Source organism: Microcaecilia unicolor, chromosome 9 (genome assembly GCF_901765095.1).
Source record: "Microcaecilia unicolor chromosome 9, aMicUni1.1, whole genome shotgun sequence".
Lineage (NCBI taxonomy): Eukaryota > Metazoa > Chordata > Amphibia > Gymnophiona > Siphonopidae > Microcaecilia > Microcaecilia unicolor.
Genome location: NC_044039.1, coordinates 28,617,479 through 28,637,011, shown reverse-complemented (window position 1 = coordinate 28,637,011; position 19,533 = coordinate 28,617,479). Strand labels below are relative to the sequence as shown.

General features: G+C 42.5%; 1 protein-coding gene across 1 annotated transcript in view; it reads right to left on the bottom strand.

The window, feature by feature from the left end:
- NT5DC3 (5'-nucleotidase domain containing 3) overlaps nucleotides 1-17,326 on the bottom strand; it is a 72,905-nt gene extending 55,579 nt beyond the window's left edge. Inside the window, exon 1 of the mRNA XM_030214654.1 lies at nucleotides 16,823-17,326. Coding sequence (XP_030070514.1) covers nucleotides 16,823-17,096 — 274 coding nt within the window. The 5' untranslated portion in view covers nucleotides 17,097-17,326. The remainder of the gene's footprint in view (nucleotides 1-16,822) is intronic.
- Nucleotides 17,327-19,533: the final 2,207 nt, after the last annotated feature.

The following is a 19,533-nucleotide window of genomic DNA, read 5'->3' as shown; positions in this document are numbered from 1 at the left end:
AACTTCAATAGATATTGAAATTAAATGAGAGAGTTCCTGCACTTTAGGGCTACAGGGCCCTCATTTATTTTTTTTTTAATTTTTAGTTCATCATAATTAGCAACTCAAATATATAGGCTACTTTAATTCTGACTTTTTTTTTTTAAGTAAAGCCCCTTAGGAAACAGGATTAGCTAAACATTAAACTTAGATCGAGTCACTCCTTTCCACACCAGCATTTTTCAAATACACGGATTCAGGGTTATCAAATGTGCAGACTGGGTTTTCTCTTTATCATGCACTGGGTTATCAGACTGGGTTTTCTCTTTATCATGCACCTTCCCTAGTCAAGGAAAACTGCTGCATTTCAAATTTGATTCTACTGCAGCTGTTAAAGTTTGAGTGAGTTTAAGATGCTGGACATTCAATGCTATAATTCACGTGGTTCAATAGAAAGCCATCTGGCACTGGAGGAAAAAAACTACAGCTGTGTTACGTTGCACTAAACAGTGCTCCAGTGCCCTAAGACTGTAAGAGCTACCCAAGAAATGAAACCATATTCACAAGATTTGAAGGGATGATTGCTGAAGTATACATTTCCAACAGTGGTCCTTGCAAGTCTTCCTTTCCCACTACTCATGTCTTACAATGCCTCACACACACAATACCCCAGCCCCTCCCAATTCTCCCACAGTTGATCATGCTCACTACCCAGTCAATTCCCCTAGTTTTATGTCACATCTAAAGCACCTCACCCCTCCCACAGCCTTTCCTCATCCTCAGCCAATTCCCCCTTCATTTCCCAGTCCCTTATTAGCGCCAAACTGATCCCCTTTTCATTCTCCAGGTCCTCCTCACCTTTTCCAACTCCACCCACTGTTGACTGAGTCAGAAGGAGGCAGGCATAAGTGGCGGTGGTTTGGTTGCCCCCTCTCGTTCTGCCTCCTCAGGCCTAATTTGCAGTTTGAACTGTGCAGGATACCACACTGCTTCACAGTTAAAAGTGCCAGTCAGGTTATTGATGATAGGATAGAAGGACATAGCCGAATATACTACCACTCTGTTCTTTCTCCAAATCCAATCAGCAGTGAGAAAGGATTTTAGCAACAGTGGTCTTCAGTCTTTAGCCCACTTGGATGAGCTCTACTGGGCTACCTTATCCCATATCCTCTGAGGCCCTTATTGGGACTGAAGGTAAAGTATGGTTCTCCAGGATTAGTGCTGGGTCCAAAAGCACATATCCTGTGGAATAAATATATAACTGATGCATATGCAGTTGGAAAATGAGACAGGTGCCCCTGGTCAAACAGTAACATAGGGCATTCCACACTATACTATACATATTGTAAAGAATGCTTAAAAAGTCAAATTTGTACCTGACCAATTTTTCCATCCATTTCAACTAGGACTGTGATAATAGCATTTAACATTTTAAATCTATATCTTGTCTACTGTAATCAGACTGATAGAACATAAAAGTCGTCTGACTACACAAACTGTTCCTGCTCCTTTAGTAGCTCACTGCTTGCAGTTTAATCACAAATTCACTGATTTAAGATGGTTCATTGCGGATCATATCACAGATTTCCCCGTAGGTACCGATCGGGCCACACGATTGGCCCGACGGGGACAATGGTGGATATTCAAATTAGTAACCATCAGTCCAACAGGTCTTAATGAGAATATAGAGTGGAACACCATAATATAGACTCTTGATATATTAATTCCTTTTTTAAAGATTTTGTGGTTTTCAGTTTCAGAGTAGTGGTATTAACAGCTTTTTAATAAAGACTTAATAAAGTTTAATAAAGTCTTTTGATTTTGTAGAGATGTCACTTTAGGATTTTCCTGGGAGTAGCCATTGAACAGGCGCCTTTAAAACCTTGTGGGCGGAACATTCAAAGAACTCTGCAGCTGGTGTCTTGATAATACTGCGAACAGGAGGCCGCCTTAACCCTAGTCCCTGAAGAAAGAATACTGAAACCTGTGGCGTCGGGTGCGTTCAGGGGAAGGCGAGGAGTTGGAGATTTATTCTTAGACACAAGGAGACAATGCGGACACAGCATGACTCAGATAAGTGTTCATTAAATATTTTGACATTAACTGCCTTAGATATCATTGGCATTGACGAACATTGGGGCAGGTTGCACTTTTTGAATTGTATATAAGGCTGGTTGGATATTGTTATTATATTAATTGAAGAATTGGGTGTGGCTTGGATCTCTTTCATGGAGAGAAAAACTAACAACTTATAGCAGCAGCTTCAGAGAGCATTTTCCATCTCACAGATAGGCTGCAGAGAATACCTTCTCCTGCTTTAGACTTAGCCTGGCCTCAGAATGACATCCTATAGTACAGGGGCGTATCTGGCCCCCGCAGATTTGCCCCTGGACCCCCTTACCAATGAGACTCTCAACCCCTCTCCTCCTGCCGTCACTCCGCTGTTGCACCTCACCTCCCTTTGCTGGCAGGGGGACCCCAACCCCCGCCAGCCGAAGTCTCCGTCCTTCCTTCCTTCCTTTGTTTGAGATTGGTGGTTTCTGACGTCCTGCACGCACGCATGTACAACGTGCAGCGTGCAGGACGTCAGAAACCACCAAACCCAAATGAAGGAAGGACGGAGACTTCAGCTGGTGGGGGTTGGGGTCCCCCGCCAGCAAAGGGAAGTGAGGCATGACGGCAGAGTGACGGAAGGAAGGACGGAGACTTCGGCTGGCGGGCCAGCCCCCGCCAGCAAAGGGAGGTGAGGTGCGACGGCGGGAGGAGGGGGGGGGTTTAAAGTAGTCGGGCGGGGGGGAGTGGTGGCGTCGTCGTCGTCTTCAGCGGGGGGGGGGGGGTCAGTGCCGCTGGGGGGGGGGCTAAAATGTGCCCCCTCTCCTCGGCTCTGGCCCCCCCTACCGTTGAAGTTCAGATACGCCCCTGCTATAGTATATCTCCTATCAAACTGAGCTCTCTTTTTCATCAAGCACTGCCATTTCCTCCCCTCACCCTCCCCACTGACAGTTTGAACTTCGTGGGTGTGGCTTGGATCTCTTTCAGGGAGAGAAAACTAACAACTTATAGCAGCAGCTTCAGAGAGCATTTTCCATCTCACAGATAGGCTGCAGAGAATACCTTCTCCTGCTTTAGACTTAATCCCACCCACCCTACCCCTCTACCCACCCACCCCTAGAGTGACATGTCTTATATAACCTCCCTATCAACCCACTCATTACTTTACCTCACCCATTTCTATTCTTCTATCACCTTCTCCCACTACTCCAACCAGAGTTACACCTAATCACATTGACGACCCTTCAACATCTTCAGTCCTTCTGTGACTGTTCTTTTGTGCTTGACTGCTTAAATATTTTAAATTTAAATGCTTTACTTTTTGTCTATTAGATTGTAAGCTCTTTGAGCAGGGACTGTCTTTCTTCTGTGTTTGTACAGCGCTGCGTACACTTTGTAGCGCTCTAGAAATGTTAAATAGTAGTAGTAGTAGTAGTAGAATCACACCAGTCTGTTAGCACTTATTCGGTGATTCACCATGAAAAAATGAGTAACCCGATGAAAGAAGTGCTACACCACTAAGCAAAAGATATTTGCTGTGCTTTTTATAGTGGGACTATCTGAGGGTGCACTTAAAAAATAATAAAACAATAAAAAAGAAACAATAAAATTATTATTAGGTTTATTATATCCTGGTTACAGCAGTTTGTCAGTTTTGATTTAACTACCAGAGATTAGAGGATACTTAGTATTGGTTCCGTCCTTTGTTAAGGCATGGCAGAGTTTGGCAATGATCCAGTAGCTGTGACAGAGGTAGGAACAGAAGAGAGGAGATGCTGAGAGATGTAGGAAAGGGAAGGAGTGATGCTGGATAACCGGAGGGGGGTGTATGAAAGGGAAGGGGTGATTTTGGCTACCTAAGAAGAGTAGGAAAGGTGAGATACTAGCTACTGTGGGGGGGGGGGGGAGTCTTGAGCCACCTGAGGGGGCACAGCTGAAGTTCTGCCTAGCTTGGGGTTTTTTTTCTAATTTTCTCTGGTATTCCAATTAACCTAAACTCATTCCTTATACACCTGCAAGATTCTTCTTCTGATTGGAGTCTTCACCTAGGGTGCAAAGGTTTGAGACTTCTCTCAATAAATTGCTTTTTTTTTTTTTTTTTTTTTTTTTTTTAAATCTTGCCCCCACATTTTGAGGCTCGTTGCCAGCTTATTTACAATATGAGCAACACGAGTCTACATCCAAAACTGATATGAAGACTTGGTTATCTGAGCAAGTTTTAATCAGCATACCAGATAAATGAATATTGTTTGTAATCGTTCTTTATTTTATATTGGTATTTAAGAGGTTTGCGCACAGAAAGAGGGGAAATTACTGTGTTTTGTGGTAAGCATTCAAACTTCCAAAATGTCTCACCCCCAAAAAACATCCCCTCACACATGCCCTACCCTCCAAATTGCCCCCACAGCCTGAAAAGCTACCCCAACTACCACACCACTCTGAAAACTGCCCTATCCCCGACCACTGCCCCCTGCAACTACACCAGCCTGCATACTGCCCCCACCCAAGAAGTATCCCTGCAATGCCCCAACACCTCTTTAAACTACTCCACCCCCCCTAAAACTACCTCCTGCAAACTTCTCCACTCCAAAAAAATTACCCCAACTGCCCCACCATCCTACAAAATGCCACATACCCCCAAAAAATGCCTACAACTGTCCCATACCCAAAAGCTAGCCTACCTACATCCCAAAAAGTGCCCCAACCCCAAAGACTAATCACCTGCAACCCCCCCCCCCCCACACACACACACACATTGCCCAAAACTAGTACCCCACAACTACCCATACATGGTCTTACTACCACAACACATGCCTAGCACACACACACTATATTTGGCTCTATGATGGCAAGGGGGGGCGGAACTTGCTTATATAGCCTGAAGATCAATGGGACATTATCAAACAGTCAGTGAGGGTCTCTCTTTCTCTCCCACAACTGGAGACTGGCTACAAAATTATGTACTATTCAAAGACTATGCAAGATTTAAAATGATCTCTGCTAACTGCTGGAGGAATTAGGGTTGCATGTCAACATATTTGACTTTTTCTCCTTAGATATCAATAGTTGTTCAGTTCTTCTGCCTAACCCTTAGGAATATCTACCTCCTTAGACATCTATTGCCCAATAAAGATCTCAAGGGTCTGACTCAGGTACATATTCAAATCGATCAAATGTCGTAACACATATAGCCCCCTAGAAAGATTACAACTTATCCAAATTCCAACAGTCAAGCTCCTTGCTAGGCATGGAAATTTCATCACACCATGACACACTGGCTTCCAGTTACTTTATTTATTTACATCCCACATTATCCCAAACAAGTTTGAGTTCAATGTGGCTTACAATAAACAGTATAGGATACATAAAGAATAATACATAAGAAATTTGTTGTAAGAAGTTTACAATACAGTATCATAAACATACTGAGATAGCTATGGATGTTTAACATTTAGAAAATCTATTATGAATGAGAAATTGTATATGAAGCAAAGAGACGGTTAATGGTAAATAGAGTAATAACCAATTCAGGTAATAATTAGTTGTTTGAGATATGGTTGTTCTTTGTGAGGCTTTCAGGATTCGGTTCCATGTCTTGCTCTTAAACATGTACAGAGGGAACAAGAGGGGATGTGTTAAGCTCCTCATCCCATATGTCCCTTCATGGGCTCTGAGATCATAAGACAGTCTTTTTCTTTATCCTATATATGAAGTCTAAAAAAAAAAAAAAATTTTGCACTGAAAAATACCTAAGCAGTATTCTATAATCTGCACCTAAAGTTTGGCACAGTTTATAGAATAACTGCATAAGTGGAGAATTTGCGTGTAAATTTAGGCACCACCATTTGCATCAATGAAAATGTCGTGCAAATGCCCACACCTAAATTTGCACGTGGTGCACCCATATTATGTAATTACATGCATAACTCAAAACCGCCCATGTCCCATCCCGAAATGCCCATGACCCTCTAATTTCTGTACCACTTATAAATTTTAGGCATGGGTAATTTTATGTGCAAAGTCCCAATTCAATCTAATTAGTGCCAATAATTGTTTGTTAAAAAGCCAATTTTGAACACTAACTGGCTCATTCTATTAATTGCGTGCACAAACCAAGAATGCGCCTCAATTTGCACACGCAATTTTTGGTGACCTTTATAGAATCAGGGGGTATATGACTACAGATTACACACAATGGCTTCCTTCATTTATGCAGCCCCTTTGCTAGGAACAAATTCCCAGATGACTTCAAGCTGCAGTCTTTTCACAGAAAATTCAAGGCAAGTTTGAAGGCTTAGGTTTCCCTACCTGAGGAAGGCCTTCTTGTCCTAGTCTGTGTTCTGGTCTCCCTCATCAGGCTGCCAGTCTACTTTCTTTGCTTTCCCTTTGCTGCTGCTCTTCTATGAATATTATGCTCTGACGCCGGTGTTGCCAATATTCTCCCATTGGGAATATTATGCTCCACTGAACTTCTTGATTATACTGCACACCTTATCCTACATGGCTGTACAGATGAATTCTTGTATTACTGGAGTCTTGTCTGCGACATCTTTATTTAACCTGCTGTGCAGGTTTGGACTGACAATTTTCTACCTCTGCAGTTTTTCATGCTGTCTAGTATTTGGTTTTGTTTTCTTTTTGTACAGCTTTCTACACCGCTTTGCAGTAAAAGGCAGTCAAAGTGATTACACATTAAACCCCAGATTCTATAAATGGTGACTAAAGTTAGATGCTCAAATCTGCACGTAGACGATTTGCATGAGCAACTTGTTTAGAAAGCTAAATAATTGGCCAATAACAAGCAATTATCGGCACTAATTAGAATTTACATGCACGACTTTCTAAGCATATTCTGTAAAGTGGTCCATATAAAGTCTAGTGTGCGGATCACAAAAGAGGGCATGGCAATGGTAGGGTCATGAGCATTCCTGAAAATTATGCGCACTATTACAGAATATGCCTGATCCACGCCTAATAAGGGCATTTACACCATGTTTTAGTTGGCATAAATGGTTGTGCCTACATTTTAGTCGCAGGATAGCTGCTACGTGTATTCTATAAACTGCACCTAACTTTAGGCAGTTTTTTGGGGAGCTGATTTTTTTGACACCATATATAGAATTGTGCTCTAAACCCTTGGTGGGGTTGCTCAACAACTGCCCCCTTCTGAAGAAATGGAGAGCAAGGAGAAGATAAATCATGGTAGCTCCGTTCCCCCCCCCCCCCCCAATCTCCTTTTGTGATCGTGAGGCCAGGCATTGCTGAGGGTCCACATGGCCTCTGTATAGCTCCATGGTGCAACCTCACTTTTGATTATTGAATTCAATATTTGGTCGCCTATCTCAAAAACGATAGCAGAATTTGAAAAGGTTCAAAGAAGAGCGACCAAAATGATAAAGGGGACGGAACTCCTCTCATATGAGGAAAGGTTAAACAGGTTAGGGGTCTTCAGCTTGGAAAAGAGATGGATGAGGGGAAATATGATTGACGTCTACAAAATCCTGAGTGGTGTAGAACGAGAAGAAGTGAATCGATTTTTTTACTCATTCCAAAAATGTACAAAGACTAGGGAAGTTACATGGAAATACTTTTAAAACAAATAGGAGGAAATATTTTCACTCAATGAATAGTTAAGCTCTGGAACTCTTTGCCGGAGGAGGTGGTAATGATGGTTAGTATATCTGGGTTTAAAAAAAAGGTTTGGACAAGTTCCACAGTCCATAGTCTGCTATTGAGACAGACATGGGGAAGCTGCTGCTTGCCCTGGGATTGGTAGCATGGAATGTTGCCACTAACTGGGTTTCTGCCAGGTACTTGTGATCTGGCTTGGCCACTGTTGGAAACAGAATACTGGGTTAGATGGACCACTGGTCTGACCCAGTATGGCTATTCTTATGTATGACTTTAAATTACAATGACAGCCACTCTCCCCCACTTCCACCCATTAGCCTCTTCAACTTCTGGGATTTGCTCCAGGCTCCGCATCTCTCTAATAATTGCAGTAATTCTCTGTGTTGATATCCCTTGGAATCTAGAACTTTTGTTTTGGGCCTTCCAATTCCAGGGATAGGTTCAAAGAAGAGAAAATTAAAATTTTCCATCACCTAGTAACATAGTAGCTGACGGCAGCTAAAGACAGTCCATCCAGTCTGTCCAGCAAGATAAACTCATAGTATAAGGTATGATATGTATACTTGGGTTTGATTTGTCCTTGAAATTTTCAGGGCATAGACCTTGTTCTCCAGTAACAGAATCTGAATCTGTCCAGCCACGATCAGGGCACAGACCACAGAAGTCTGCCCAGCACTGGCTTCGCTTCTCAATTACCAGTGTTGCCATCTAATCACCGCTAGGCTTGTTTGGTTCCATGCCTTCTATACAGGATTTCTTTGTGTTTATGTCACACATTTTTGAATTCTAGTTACCATTTTCATCTCCACCATCTCCTACGGGAGGACATTCCAGGTATCTATTACCTTCTCCGTGAAAAAGTACTTCCTGACATTAGTCCTGAGTCGGTCCCCCTACAACCTCAATTCATGTCCTCTAGTTTTACCACCTTCCTATCTCTGGATAGGAATTAATACCTTTCAAATATTTCAATGTCTGTATCATATCACCCCTGTCTCTCCTTTCCTCCAGGGTATACATGTTCAGTTCCTCAAGTCTCTTATGTCTTGTGGCGCAAACCCCATACCATTTTGGTCGTTTTTCTCTGAACTGCTTAAAGTCTTTTTACATCCTTAGCAAGATACTGCCTCCAAAACTGAACAAGTGGGGCCTCGTCAACGACTTATACGGGGGCATGAGCTGTGCAGTGCACTATTGCATTTCATTGGAAGTGAGAAGACTCTCCTACAAAAAATGAAGGTTTAATCCAGGTCTGAGGGAGCTACTACTGCTTCTTGAAATCCTTGCTACTTGTTTAAAATTATCCATTGTTCATGTGGAAATACTTGTTTAGTTGCCCTTTGTAACAACATTCTACTACTACTTATCACTTCTATAGCGCTACAAGGCATACGCAGCGCTATACACCATACATGAAAAGACAGTCCCTGCTCAAAGAGCTCACAATCTAAATAAGACAGGTAAACAGACAGAACAACTAAGAGGTAAGGGAATAAAGAGGTGGGGATAAAAAGACAGGGCAAGTGATTAGTGGTTAGGAATCAAAAGCAGCATCAAAGAGGAGGGCTTTTAGTCTGGACTTGAAAACGGCCAAAGATGGGGCAGATGACAGAGAGAGAGAGAGAGAGATGAGTAGATAGTCCATGCAAAGCCCAACTGAGAGATTAATAATGAAAGCGTTAAAAACATTCTGTTGGGGGATATTCAAGATAAACCAATGAGGTTTTGTCATGTAAATGCCCAAACGAAGAGCTTGATTTCTATGACTGTTGTTGCAACTATATATGTATAAGTAGTTTAGGAGTTGTTATTCAATCAGAAGTAAAAAAATGACATAGTAAGGGGGGAGGGGGATAAAATGTTAAAAATTATGATGACAGACAGTAGTAATTTGATTTTACGGAGTGTACTTCTAGTTTTGGACATTTATATGATTCAAATGTAGAATATGTTTCTTTTCAATTGTCATCAATAAAAATGTTGAACCATAAAAAAAAATTCTGTTATCATCATGTCTTTAAAAAAAAAAAAATCAGGTTACAATCACAGTTTTACAGTCAGTAAATATCCTGCTGCTATCTGTTCCATGTTAGTACATAAGTAATGCCACACTGGGAAAAGACCAAGGGTCCATCGAGCCCAGCATCCTGTCCCCGACAGCGGCCAATCCAGGTCAAGGGCACCTGGCAAGCTACCCAAATGTACAAACATTTTATACAAGTTACTCCCGAAATTGTGGATTTTTTCCCAAGTCCATTTAGTAGCGGTCTATGGACTTGTCCTTTAGGAAACTGTCTAACCCCCTTTTAAACTCTGCCAAGCTAACCGCCTTCACCACGTTCTCCAGCAACGAATTCCAGAGTTTAATTACGCGTTGGGTGAAGAAACATTTTCTCCGATTTGTTTTAGATTTACTGCACTGTAGTTTCATCGCATGCCTCCTAGTCCTAGTATTTTTGGAAAGCGTGAACAGACGCTTCACATCCACCTGTTCCACTCCACTCATTATTTTATATACCTCTATCATGTCTCCCCTCAGCCGTCTCTTCTTCAAGCTGAAAAGCCCTAGCCTCCTTAGTCTTTCTTCATAGGGAATTCGTCCCATCCCCGCTATCATCTTAGTTGCCCTTCGCTGCACCTTTTCCAATTTCACTATATCTTTCTTTAGATGCAGCGACCAGAATTGAACACAATACTCAAGGTGCGGTCGCACCATAGAGCGATATAACGGCATTATAACATCCTCACACCTGTTTTCCATACCTTTCCTAATAATACCCAACATTCTATTTGCTTTCCTAGCTGCAGCAGCACACTGAGCAGAAGGTTTCAGTGTATTATCGACGACGACACCCAGATCCCTTTCTTTGTCCGTAACTCCTAACGAGGAACCTTGCATGACGTAGCTATAATTCAGGTTCTTTTTTCCCCACATACATCACCTTGCACTTGTTCACATTAAACGTCATCTGCCATTTAGCCACCCAGTCTCGTAAGGTCCTTCTGTAATTTTTCACAATCCTGTCGCGAGTTAATGACTTTGAATAACTTTGTGTCATCAGCAAATTTAATTACCTCACTAGTTACTCCCATCTCTAAATCATTTATAAATATATTAAAAAGCAGCGGTCCTAGCACAGACCCCTGAGGAACCCCACTAACTACCCTTCTCCATTGTGAATACTGCCCATTTAACCCCACTCTCTGTTTCCTATCCTTCAACCAGTTTTTAATCCACAATAGGACTTTTCCTCCTATCCCATGACCCTCCAATTTCCTCTGTAGCCTTTCATGTTCTCTAATGTAAACACATTGGACATCTGCTAACTGCCTGATGAATATTTAGAAATCTACAGGCATCTTTCTTGTTTCTCATATTATAAATCTTACACTGTCCAGGCATTAATCTTTTAGATAGAAAAATAAATTCTGCACACTTGCACTCCAGTTCTTATGTTTCCAAATTGTTTTGACAATCAAGTGTATACAGTTGGGTCTGTATTCAAAAGATACAGCTGAAGAATCAACTTGTTGAAGAAAAGGTCATCTGCTAATATAGCCAGGGTTTTCCAAGATATACTTCTGAATCACTTCTGTATATTATAAATAGTGAATACATCTGATGCATCAGGTGGCACAGTTGATGGGTCTATATCTGTCCAATTTGTATCTGTACAATTTTACACTTGCTTATGGTCAGTTTCTTCAAAAATACAAAACCCCAAATAAACCCCAAATAAACATAAAAATATAAATAAAACAAACAAACCACCCAACGGTATTGATGAACTCAAATGAAGAAATATGAAAATACACAAACTTGATGAACTTTAATGTGTGTATGTTTGTTTTTTTCACTTTATTTTGGCACATTTGCACAGGGAGTAACTATGATGGTGTATTCTTTGGTATAGGGGTCATCTGCCTATGGATTAGGGTTGGCAGCTTAGACCTATATTGTGTAATCTTCCCTGGTTTTCTTCCTTATTTTGAGAGGTGGAAGGGGTTCTGAGGACTCACAACACTAAATTTAAATTTATAGGTTGTGTATTTTCACATCTCCTCATTCGAGTTCATCAATACCATTGGGGTTTCTTTTTATATTTTTTAGTTATTCAGTTTTGAACAATTCAGGCCAATTTTCAAACCACTACCAAATCCTGCTCAATACACTTGTGTCCTTTTGCTGTTTTAAAACATATTTTTAGGAAGTTTCAAATATTTTAGTAAACACTACATTGATGTTATAAAACTTGTGGCCTTAACGCAACAAAATCTATACTCTCCACATATACATAAACATATTTGTTATATACAGAAGTGCACTATGAGAAGAATGCATAACAGCTTTTATCTACCAAGCAGCACTATTACATGAAAAATAAATCCAGTGTTTAGAAGAGCCTGTCAAATAGCGTTTTTTGTCATAAAACATGTGGAGACACAGATCTTAATATATACACTTTAAATATCTCTGTGGTATAAATGCACAGGATGTGAGTCTCTTCCAACTGAGAGGAAGTTCTGAAATGAGGGGGCATAGGTGAAGGTGAAAAAGGACAGACTAAGGAGTAATCTAAAGAAATACTTCTTCATATAAAGAGTGGTGAATTCATGGAGAAGGCCTCCTGGTGAAGGTGGTGGAGACGAAGACTACCTGAAATTCAAAGAAATCTTGGGACAAGCACACAGGATCGCCAAGGGAGAGGAAGGAATAGTAGACGGTATGATATGCATACCGGGCAGGCCATATAGTCTTTAATATGGTCTTTATCTGCCATCATTTTCTATGCAAATTAAACATAAAAGGCCCTACTTCTTAAAAGTGCAGTAAAGAATAGCAGTTGGCACACAAATAGGGGGCAATTCTATAACTGGATGCCTCAAGGCTACACATTAGCAGCCTTTTAGAATATTAGCGTAACCCTGTATCCGCGCAACTTACATTTAGGCACCTACGTTTACACCAGCTATAGAGCTGGGTCCCTAAATGTGGCAGGCATGCACTTAACTTACAGTGCTCTGTAAGTTATGTACATAAGAGCCCCACCTACGTCCTGTCCATGCTCCACCCCTCTGAATGCCTCCCTTGCAAATGAGTGCTACGAATGTTAAGTGGGTATTTGCCGAATAGTGTTTAGGTAGAATACTGTCGTCATTTATGTATATAACTAGCTGTTAAGTCCGTAAAAACGGGCGAGTATTGCAGCCCTCCTCTCTCTCCCCTGGCCTCACCCCGTCCACCGAGCCTCCCCCCCCCCCATATCCAGCAACCCTCCTCTTTCCCTTGGCCTCCCCCCTCCCCCCATGTCCAGCAAACCTCCTCTCTGCCCTGCTCTCACCCCATGTCCAGCAGCCATGCCCTCTCCCCCCTGCCCTCCCCCCCCCCATGTCCAGCAACCATGCCCTCTCCCCCCTGCCTTCCCATGTCCAGCAACCCTCCTCGCCGCCGCTCCCTCCCCCCTCCGTGCCGGGCCCCCTGCACTGACCTGACAGCGCCTCTTGCCTCCGTGTGAAAGCACTACAGGCAGCAGCAGATCGCTCTGCTGCTGCCTGCAGCACTTCCACATGGAGGTGAGAGGCGCTGTCAGGTCAGTGCAGGGGGCGGGAGCGTGGAGGTTGGTTCGCGCAATGTTCGTTTCCTGGCGGCAGCGACTGCGTCCAACAGTCTGACTCCATTTCCCTCTCTGTTCCGCCCTCTGACGTCATGACGTTTTGACGCGAGGGCAGGACAGAGAGGGAAGTCTGTACTGCACATTTGCGGTGAGTCAGTCACTTGCCGTTTATATGTTTGATGTGCACATAAATATGAGCATCTAGTTTATAGAATTGCCCTTTAAAATTACCAAAATGCATGTTGACTGAAAAGCCTCTAAGTTAACACATAGTGCTTATAACTGCATTACAGATTAACACAGATACAGTTAAAGCCACCTGCGGAGGTGGTCTTTACTGTTGCACATTATCTGTCACTTTAACAGCTGAAACAGTAACTAACTTCACATTAACTTTAAGACGCTGTCTCTGCCCTATTCTGAATTAGGCACTTAATTAATGCAGGCTGTCAAGCCAGTGCGCTAATACAGCCAGGCTGGCCTTAAGCAGATGCGACAGGGGCAGCTGCATGGGGTCTCACGCTTACCTGAGTCAGCGCTAGAGAATGACACGGGGACAGGGAACCGTAGTAACCGCGGGAATGGGGACGGAGACAGAGCTCGCAGGGACAGATCCCACAGGTATGGGGACAAACTTTGTCCCCGTTTCATTTTCTACTTTGAAGCCTGTTAATAAACTGGACTGTTATTTACATTTGAGTGATGCCTACAAAGATATTTTGATTTTTTGGAAAAGCAAGCAAGCATACTGGCCACAACTAGCAAAATTTGCATGGCAATCCTGTACATCCTGCTACCAGCACATCTTCTAAGAAGACAAGTTCTATTCCAGGAAGGACTGTGGAAGACAGGAGAGCTAGATTGAATCCAGAGATTGTTGATGACTTTTTATTCATCCACAGATTAAAAAACCATAACAGTGCTTCATAGGGCATATTTTTCCCCTCTGGGGCATATAGAACGGGTTGTATTTTATACCCCTGGACATTTTAACAGTGTGAATTAGGATTCCTTGGTGTAGTAGAAATCAACTAGTGCTGGAAGGGTAGAGGGTGGTGGAGGGAAGGAGGGTTATTATAGCTGCTTATTGTTATTATTGTTTAATATTTGTAATTTATATACACAACAGTTGCACAGCATATTGTTCCTTTTTATACTTTAATAAAAAGATTTAAATATAATAAGTGTTCAAGGCTTCTGCAGATGAGGACCGAGCCCACGGGGACGGGGTGGGGACAGAGACAGAACCCACGAGGACGGGGACAAACTTTGCCCCCGTGTCATTCTCTAGTCGGCACCCCTTTCCCTCCCCTCTAGTTCAGGCATCCCACCCCTCTCTGAACCTCTCCCCCCATGGTCTAGCATCTGCCTGTCTCAATGAATCCCTCCCCCACATTGGACCTTAAATGGGACTACAGCCTGCAGGTGGCAGCACCTATTCACCTATGCTGCCAAGGGCCGGTCCTTGAGCCTGTAGCATTCCATCTCCTTTGATGGAACTTCCTATTTCCAAACAGGTGAGACACTGCAGAGGGAAGTTTCCAGCACAGGTGAATCATTACCGCTGCTGCTGCCAGCAAGCTGTAAACTCAGGGAGAAACACTAGGTGCAATATGGGGAAGAGGGGTGTCAGAGAGAGGGGCAGATGCTCACCATAGTGCTGGTGATTCATTTGAATCTAAAGCTGGAGGGCCCACCAAACTTGTCCACACAGGACCCACAATCGCAATGGCCGGCTCTGAATAGAGCAAACCAATAGTACCAGCGCATGCTCACGCCTGCATTAACTCTTTAGTGCACTTTAGTAAATAGGCCCTAAAATGGAAAATATCTACTGAATTGCTTAAGTTTTGGGTATGTTATGCAGTTATATTTATAGACCACCATCTGTGACCAATTTCATCTCAAAACATAAGAACAAGACTAAAATATTCCATTAATGTTTTCCTGTTCCCTCCACGCTTCCGGCTCCTAAGGTCACATCTTGACACGGTGTCAAATAAAACAAGGCAGAAACATCCAAGTAGTTTTAAAACTGTGGCAGAAAACCCAGCCCGACTGCCAAGCAGGAGAGGAAACTCTGAAAAAGATTTTAAAATCTAAACAAGTGCTAGGATTGCTTCCCCCCCTCCCCCCCCCCCCCCCCCCCCCTCCCCGAGATGGTTGCACACTGCATAAAAAACTGTATCATCACCGCCTTCATTAATAAGAGAATGCTGAGTACCTCTCAGAAACCAGAAGCCAAATGTTAAAGACATTAATCATGATAAAGAACAGGATTGGCTTGAACATCAATTCATTGTGTACCATTCCAGACATGTATCAAATTGCTTCTACACTTTTAAAGAGGAGTTTAAAAGCCTTTCAAAAACTAGAACATTGTAAATTCAGTAGGGTGTATTAAATAAGAGGAAGTGTGCGATGTTAGCAAGTTACATATGGAGCCACTAATATTCACAAAAATACAAATTATATTTACAGCAAAGTACAGTCATAAGATGTATACATGAAAACAGTATATTATAGTAGTGTTAACGTTTGCTGGTTCTGAGCCAAGTATGGATTTTCACCTCCTTCGCCAACTCTTTGTTTCAGCGCGTGAAACACAAATGCTTTGCAATGGAACAGCCTACTGGCAATATGATGCATCTTGCTAACTAGAGAATTATGAGTCAGGTTATGAAAAGGATTGTGTCATAACCATTATACCTAAGGCACATAGACAGAATTCAAAGTGCTAGGGTGAGCTAACAAGGGAGACGCGGGGCACACCTGTCACGCCAAGTTTTCAGCACTGCGGTTAAGCAAGCAACATATGGACCATGCACTTTTCAGTTTTGACTCCAAGCAGATCGTTAAATTAAATTTCAATGTGACTGATGGCTGCCTTTTCAAGTCAATACAAGGAGAGGTACAACAAAAATAAAATACAACAAAGTTAAAATTAAAGCAACATTACCCATATTTGAACATAATACTGGACATTTTCAGGTGAATGCTTAGTGGGGGCTAATATCAGCAAACCTCTATGCCAAAATATTTAGATGGACATAAAATACTTTTCCCCGTGGTGGATTTAAGGTTTAAAATTATTTTAAGAGTGCTCAAAATTATGTGCAGCAGTAAGAGTGCAATTTTATAAACAGGTTGCCCACCCCCAAAACATGCCTACACCTAGATCATATTAAATTATGCACATTCAAGTCTTGGTGAGTACTTTTAAAAAGATGGGTACTTTTATAAGCAACATTGTATGTATTTAATTTCACATATGCGTGAAAAATGCCTTTATATAATTAGTTCCTAAATCTCTAGGTACAAAACTGAGCTGGCCTGAATATTATTATGGTCAGCCTGAGGGGGGGGGGATGACAAAAAGCGGCTACCTCGGCTATTTATTTATTGCATTTGTATCCCACATATTCTGCAGAATTGAGGCCCTACTATATAAAAAAGTATTTAAGTCTGAATGTATTCAATTCCAACCACTCAGAACATTCAGCTTTAAACTGGCCTACAGTATGGGTCTCAAAGAAATCTCTCACCATCAGTCACTTTCTTCCTCTCGTTATAACATGTCCATAGATAATCCTTCATATTTTTCCGATCTGTCGACGTAGAATACGGCGCTGCGTGAACATCGCACCACCAGGGAGCAGCATGCCAGGCTGCAGCAGCGCTATGCCTCCACCGGCAAGGCTGGAACCCCCTTCTACCCCCACGCACTCCGAGCGCCCTTCGGCAAGAAAGCAGCGAGTCGCCCCAAACCACCGGCTTCAGTTTCACGAGACTGGCAACAACGGGCACAGACAGTGACATAGTAGCGGTAGCCACTGCCTGCCCGTCACCGGGTGTGAACGCTGAAGAAGCACGCGCGAGTCAGGCACCTCACGCACAGGAGGCACGCGCTCCAGCTGGGAACGTGGGCCCAACAGAGCGCGAGCCAGGCAGGCACTCTCTGGCTGTACCGGTGTGATAGAATGCGCCCGATTCTGCAGCGTCTCCAGCTAGCAGCTCGCGCTACGGAGGCTTGGTCAGAGTGAAGCTGATCATACGAGTTCTCGCTTCTGCCCAATGGTTGAAGTCACTTCCTTGCGCCGTAGCTGGCACGTCCCTATTTAAAAGGCGAGGGCGGGAATTGGCCCAAAAGAACTGGCTGGTATTTGAGAAGTCCGTGCAATTGCTATCTTATTATCGTTCTCAAATTGTTTATAGCTGTGGCAATGTACACTTTTTTTTTAAGCCCCATCATTTCAGAAATAAACAACTGGAAAAATCGTCATCTATTCACTTGGGATCTAGAAACGTGGCATCAGTTACAATGTCGCTAAGAAAGTCCAAGCCTCTATAATGTAACCACTTCCTCTCCCATACAAGGTTACAAAACCCAAAAAGGCGTATAAGGTGATACCTTTGCACTGGACTTAATACATTTCTGACAAGTTTTGGGGAGATAAAACTTCCCTTAGGGACCCTTCTACTTAAGAATGTTAAGCCCGAATGAGGGCTTAGTGCGGGGGGGGGGGGGGGGGGGGGGGACAGACTACCCCACTACCCCAGCACAGGCAGAGATGCCAAAAGTCACACTCCTTTGAAAGCTTTCTCACACTCTTTGAGCCCTATTTCAAACTCTTCAGTGCCAGTGCACCCACTGATCTTGATCACTGCTTTCATGAGAGGGAAGCCTTAGAAAAGTAAATCCAGTGGTCTACCTTCCTGCTTCCCCTTGCCCTATCCCTTTTCCCTTTACTGCAAGTACATGCATGTAGATAGAATGTATTTGGATACAGGCAGCAGATGATGTTTTGTATATTCCTGAGAATCTAGCATGTGATGTTTTTGTTCTTTCCTGAGAAAGTAGCAGAATAGCAGGTGATGTTTGTACATTCCTGAGCAGGTTCACGAGCTGTTCATGTAGAGTTGTTCTTGTAAGCAATGCATGATCATGGTTGTGTAAGCAAAATGTAACCAATAGTAATGATAATACATGTAATATCCATGAATATTCATAGAGTATATAAGAAGGGGATTGACTCCCAAATAAAGAGTTTTTTGCCCAGACACACGAGAGGAGAGTTATTTTGCAACATCTGGTGATCCCCGACGTGATCGGTGAAAACGTGACGTACTTACTACGACTGGAACAGTCAGCGCGCCATTCCTTCTACGGAACACTGTAAGTATGGGGGGAAATTTAACATCATCACATAAACAACATGCACAGGAGCTATATACTATAACGCAAAGATATGGTTCCTCCCGAAATCCAATAACTCTTAAAGATATAGAGCGTTTAATTGAGGAAATAGTTTGTCAATGTCCCTGGTATCCAGAGAAGGGATCATTCGATCCTCAAACATGGAAAAGATAGGGCAGCAGTTTCGTTTAGAGCCTAGAGTTTCGACTCCTATATTATTGACTTGGAGAGAGATATATTCTACTATAGTAATTCTCTCTTCTGGATTGACAGGCATTACTAACGAAAATATATCCAACAAATTGCCAGGCAAGACCTGGTCTCTTTTACCTCCCGCGACTCTTGGACCTACACCTTCTCCTCCTTCTTGTCGGCTGGCCACCGATATGGGAAGGGAAGAGCAAAACAAAACTCCTGACTTTACTACTACTACCCCTAATAAACCAATTGAAAATATCCAAAACAACAACGCTAATGATAGCGTTATTATTACCAAAACACCAAAGAGCGTAGAACGACCTAGTTTAATTCAATTAGGTATACAGCAAGCACGAAAAAATGGTGAATTCATTTGGAACGATGATCTATGGGATAATTCGGAACCTAATCCTAATTTATACCCAGTTACTAGAACTACAACAATAGAGGCAGGGAACGAAACACATCATGCAGAATGGACTGCTCTACCTTATCAAGTTTTGAGAGAATTACGTAGAGCTATCGTAGAATCAGGTTTAAAAAGTTCATTTGTTCAAGGCATGATAGAAGGGATTAGTAACGGTTACTTAATGACTCCAAAAGATTGGAAAGACCTTTTCCGTATGCTGTTAACTCCTGCGCAATATGTAGTGTGGGATAATGAATATAAGCAAGCAGCACAACTTATCACTGGGACTAATTTGGTGCCTGATCAAATTTATGGATCGGGACCATTTTCAACCCTTGATATGCAAATTCAACAAAACGATACCTGTTTTCAAGCCATAGGCACTTGTATCTTGCGAGCATTTAAAAGAACACCAGAAGGGAATAAACCAACAAAATCTTTTGCATCAATTA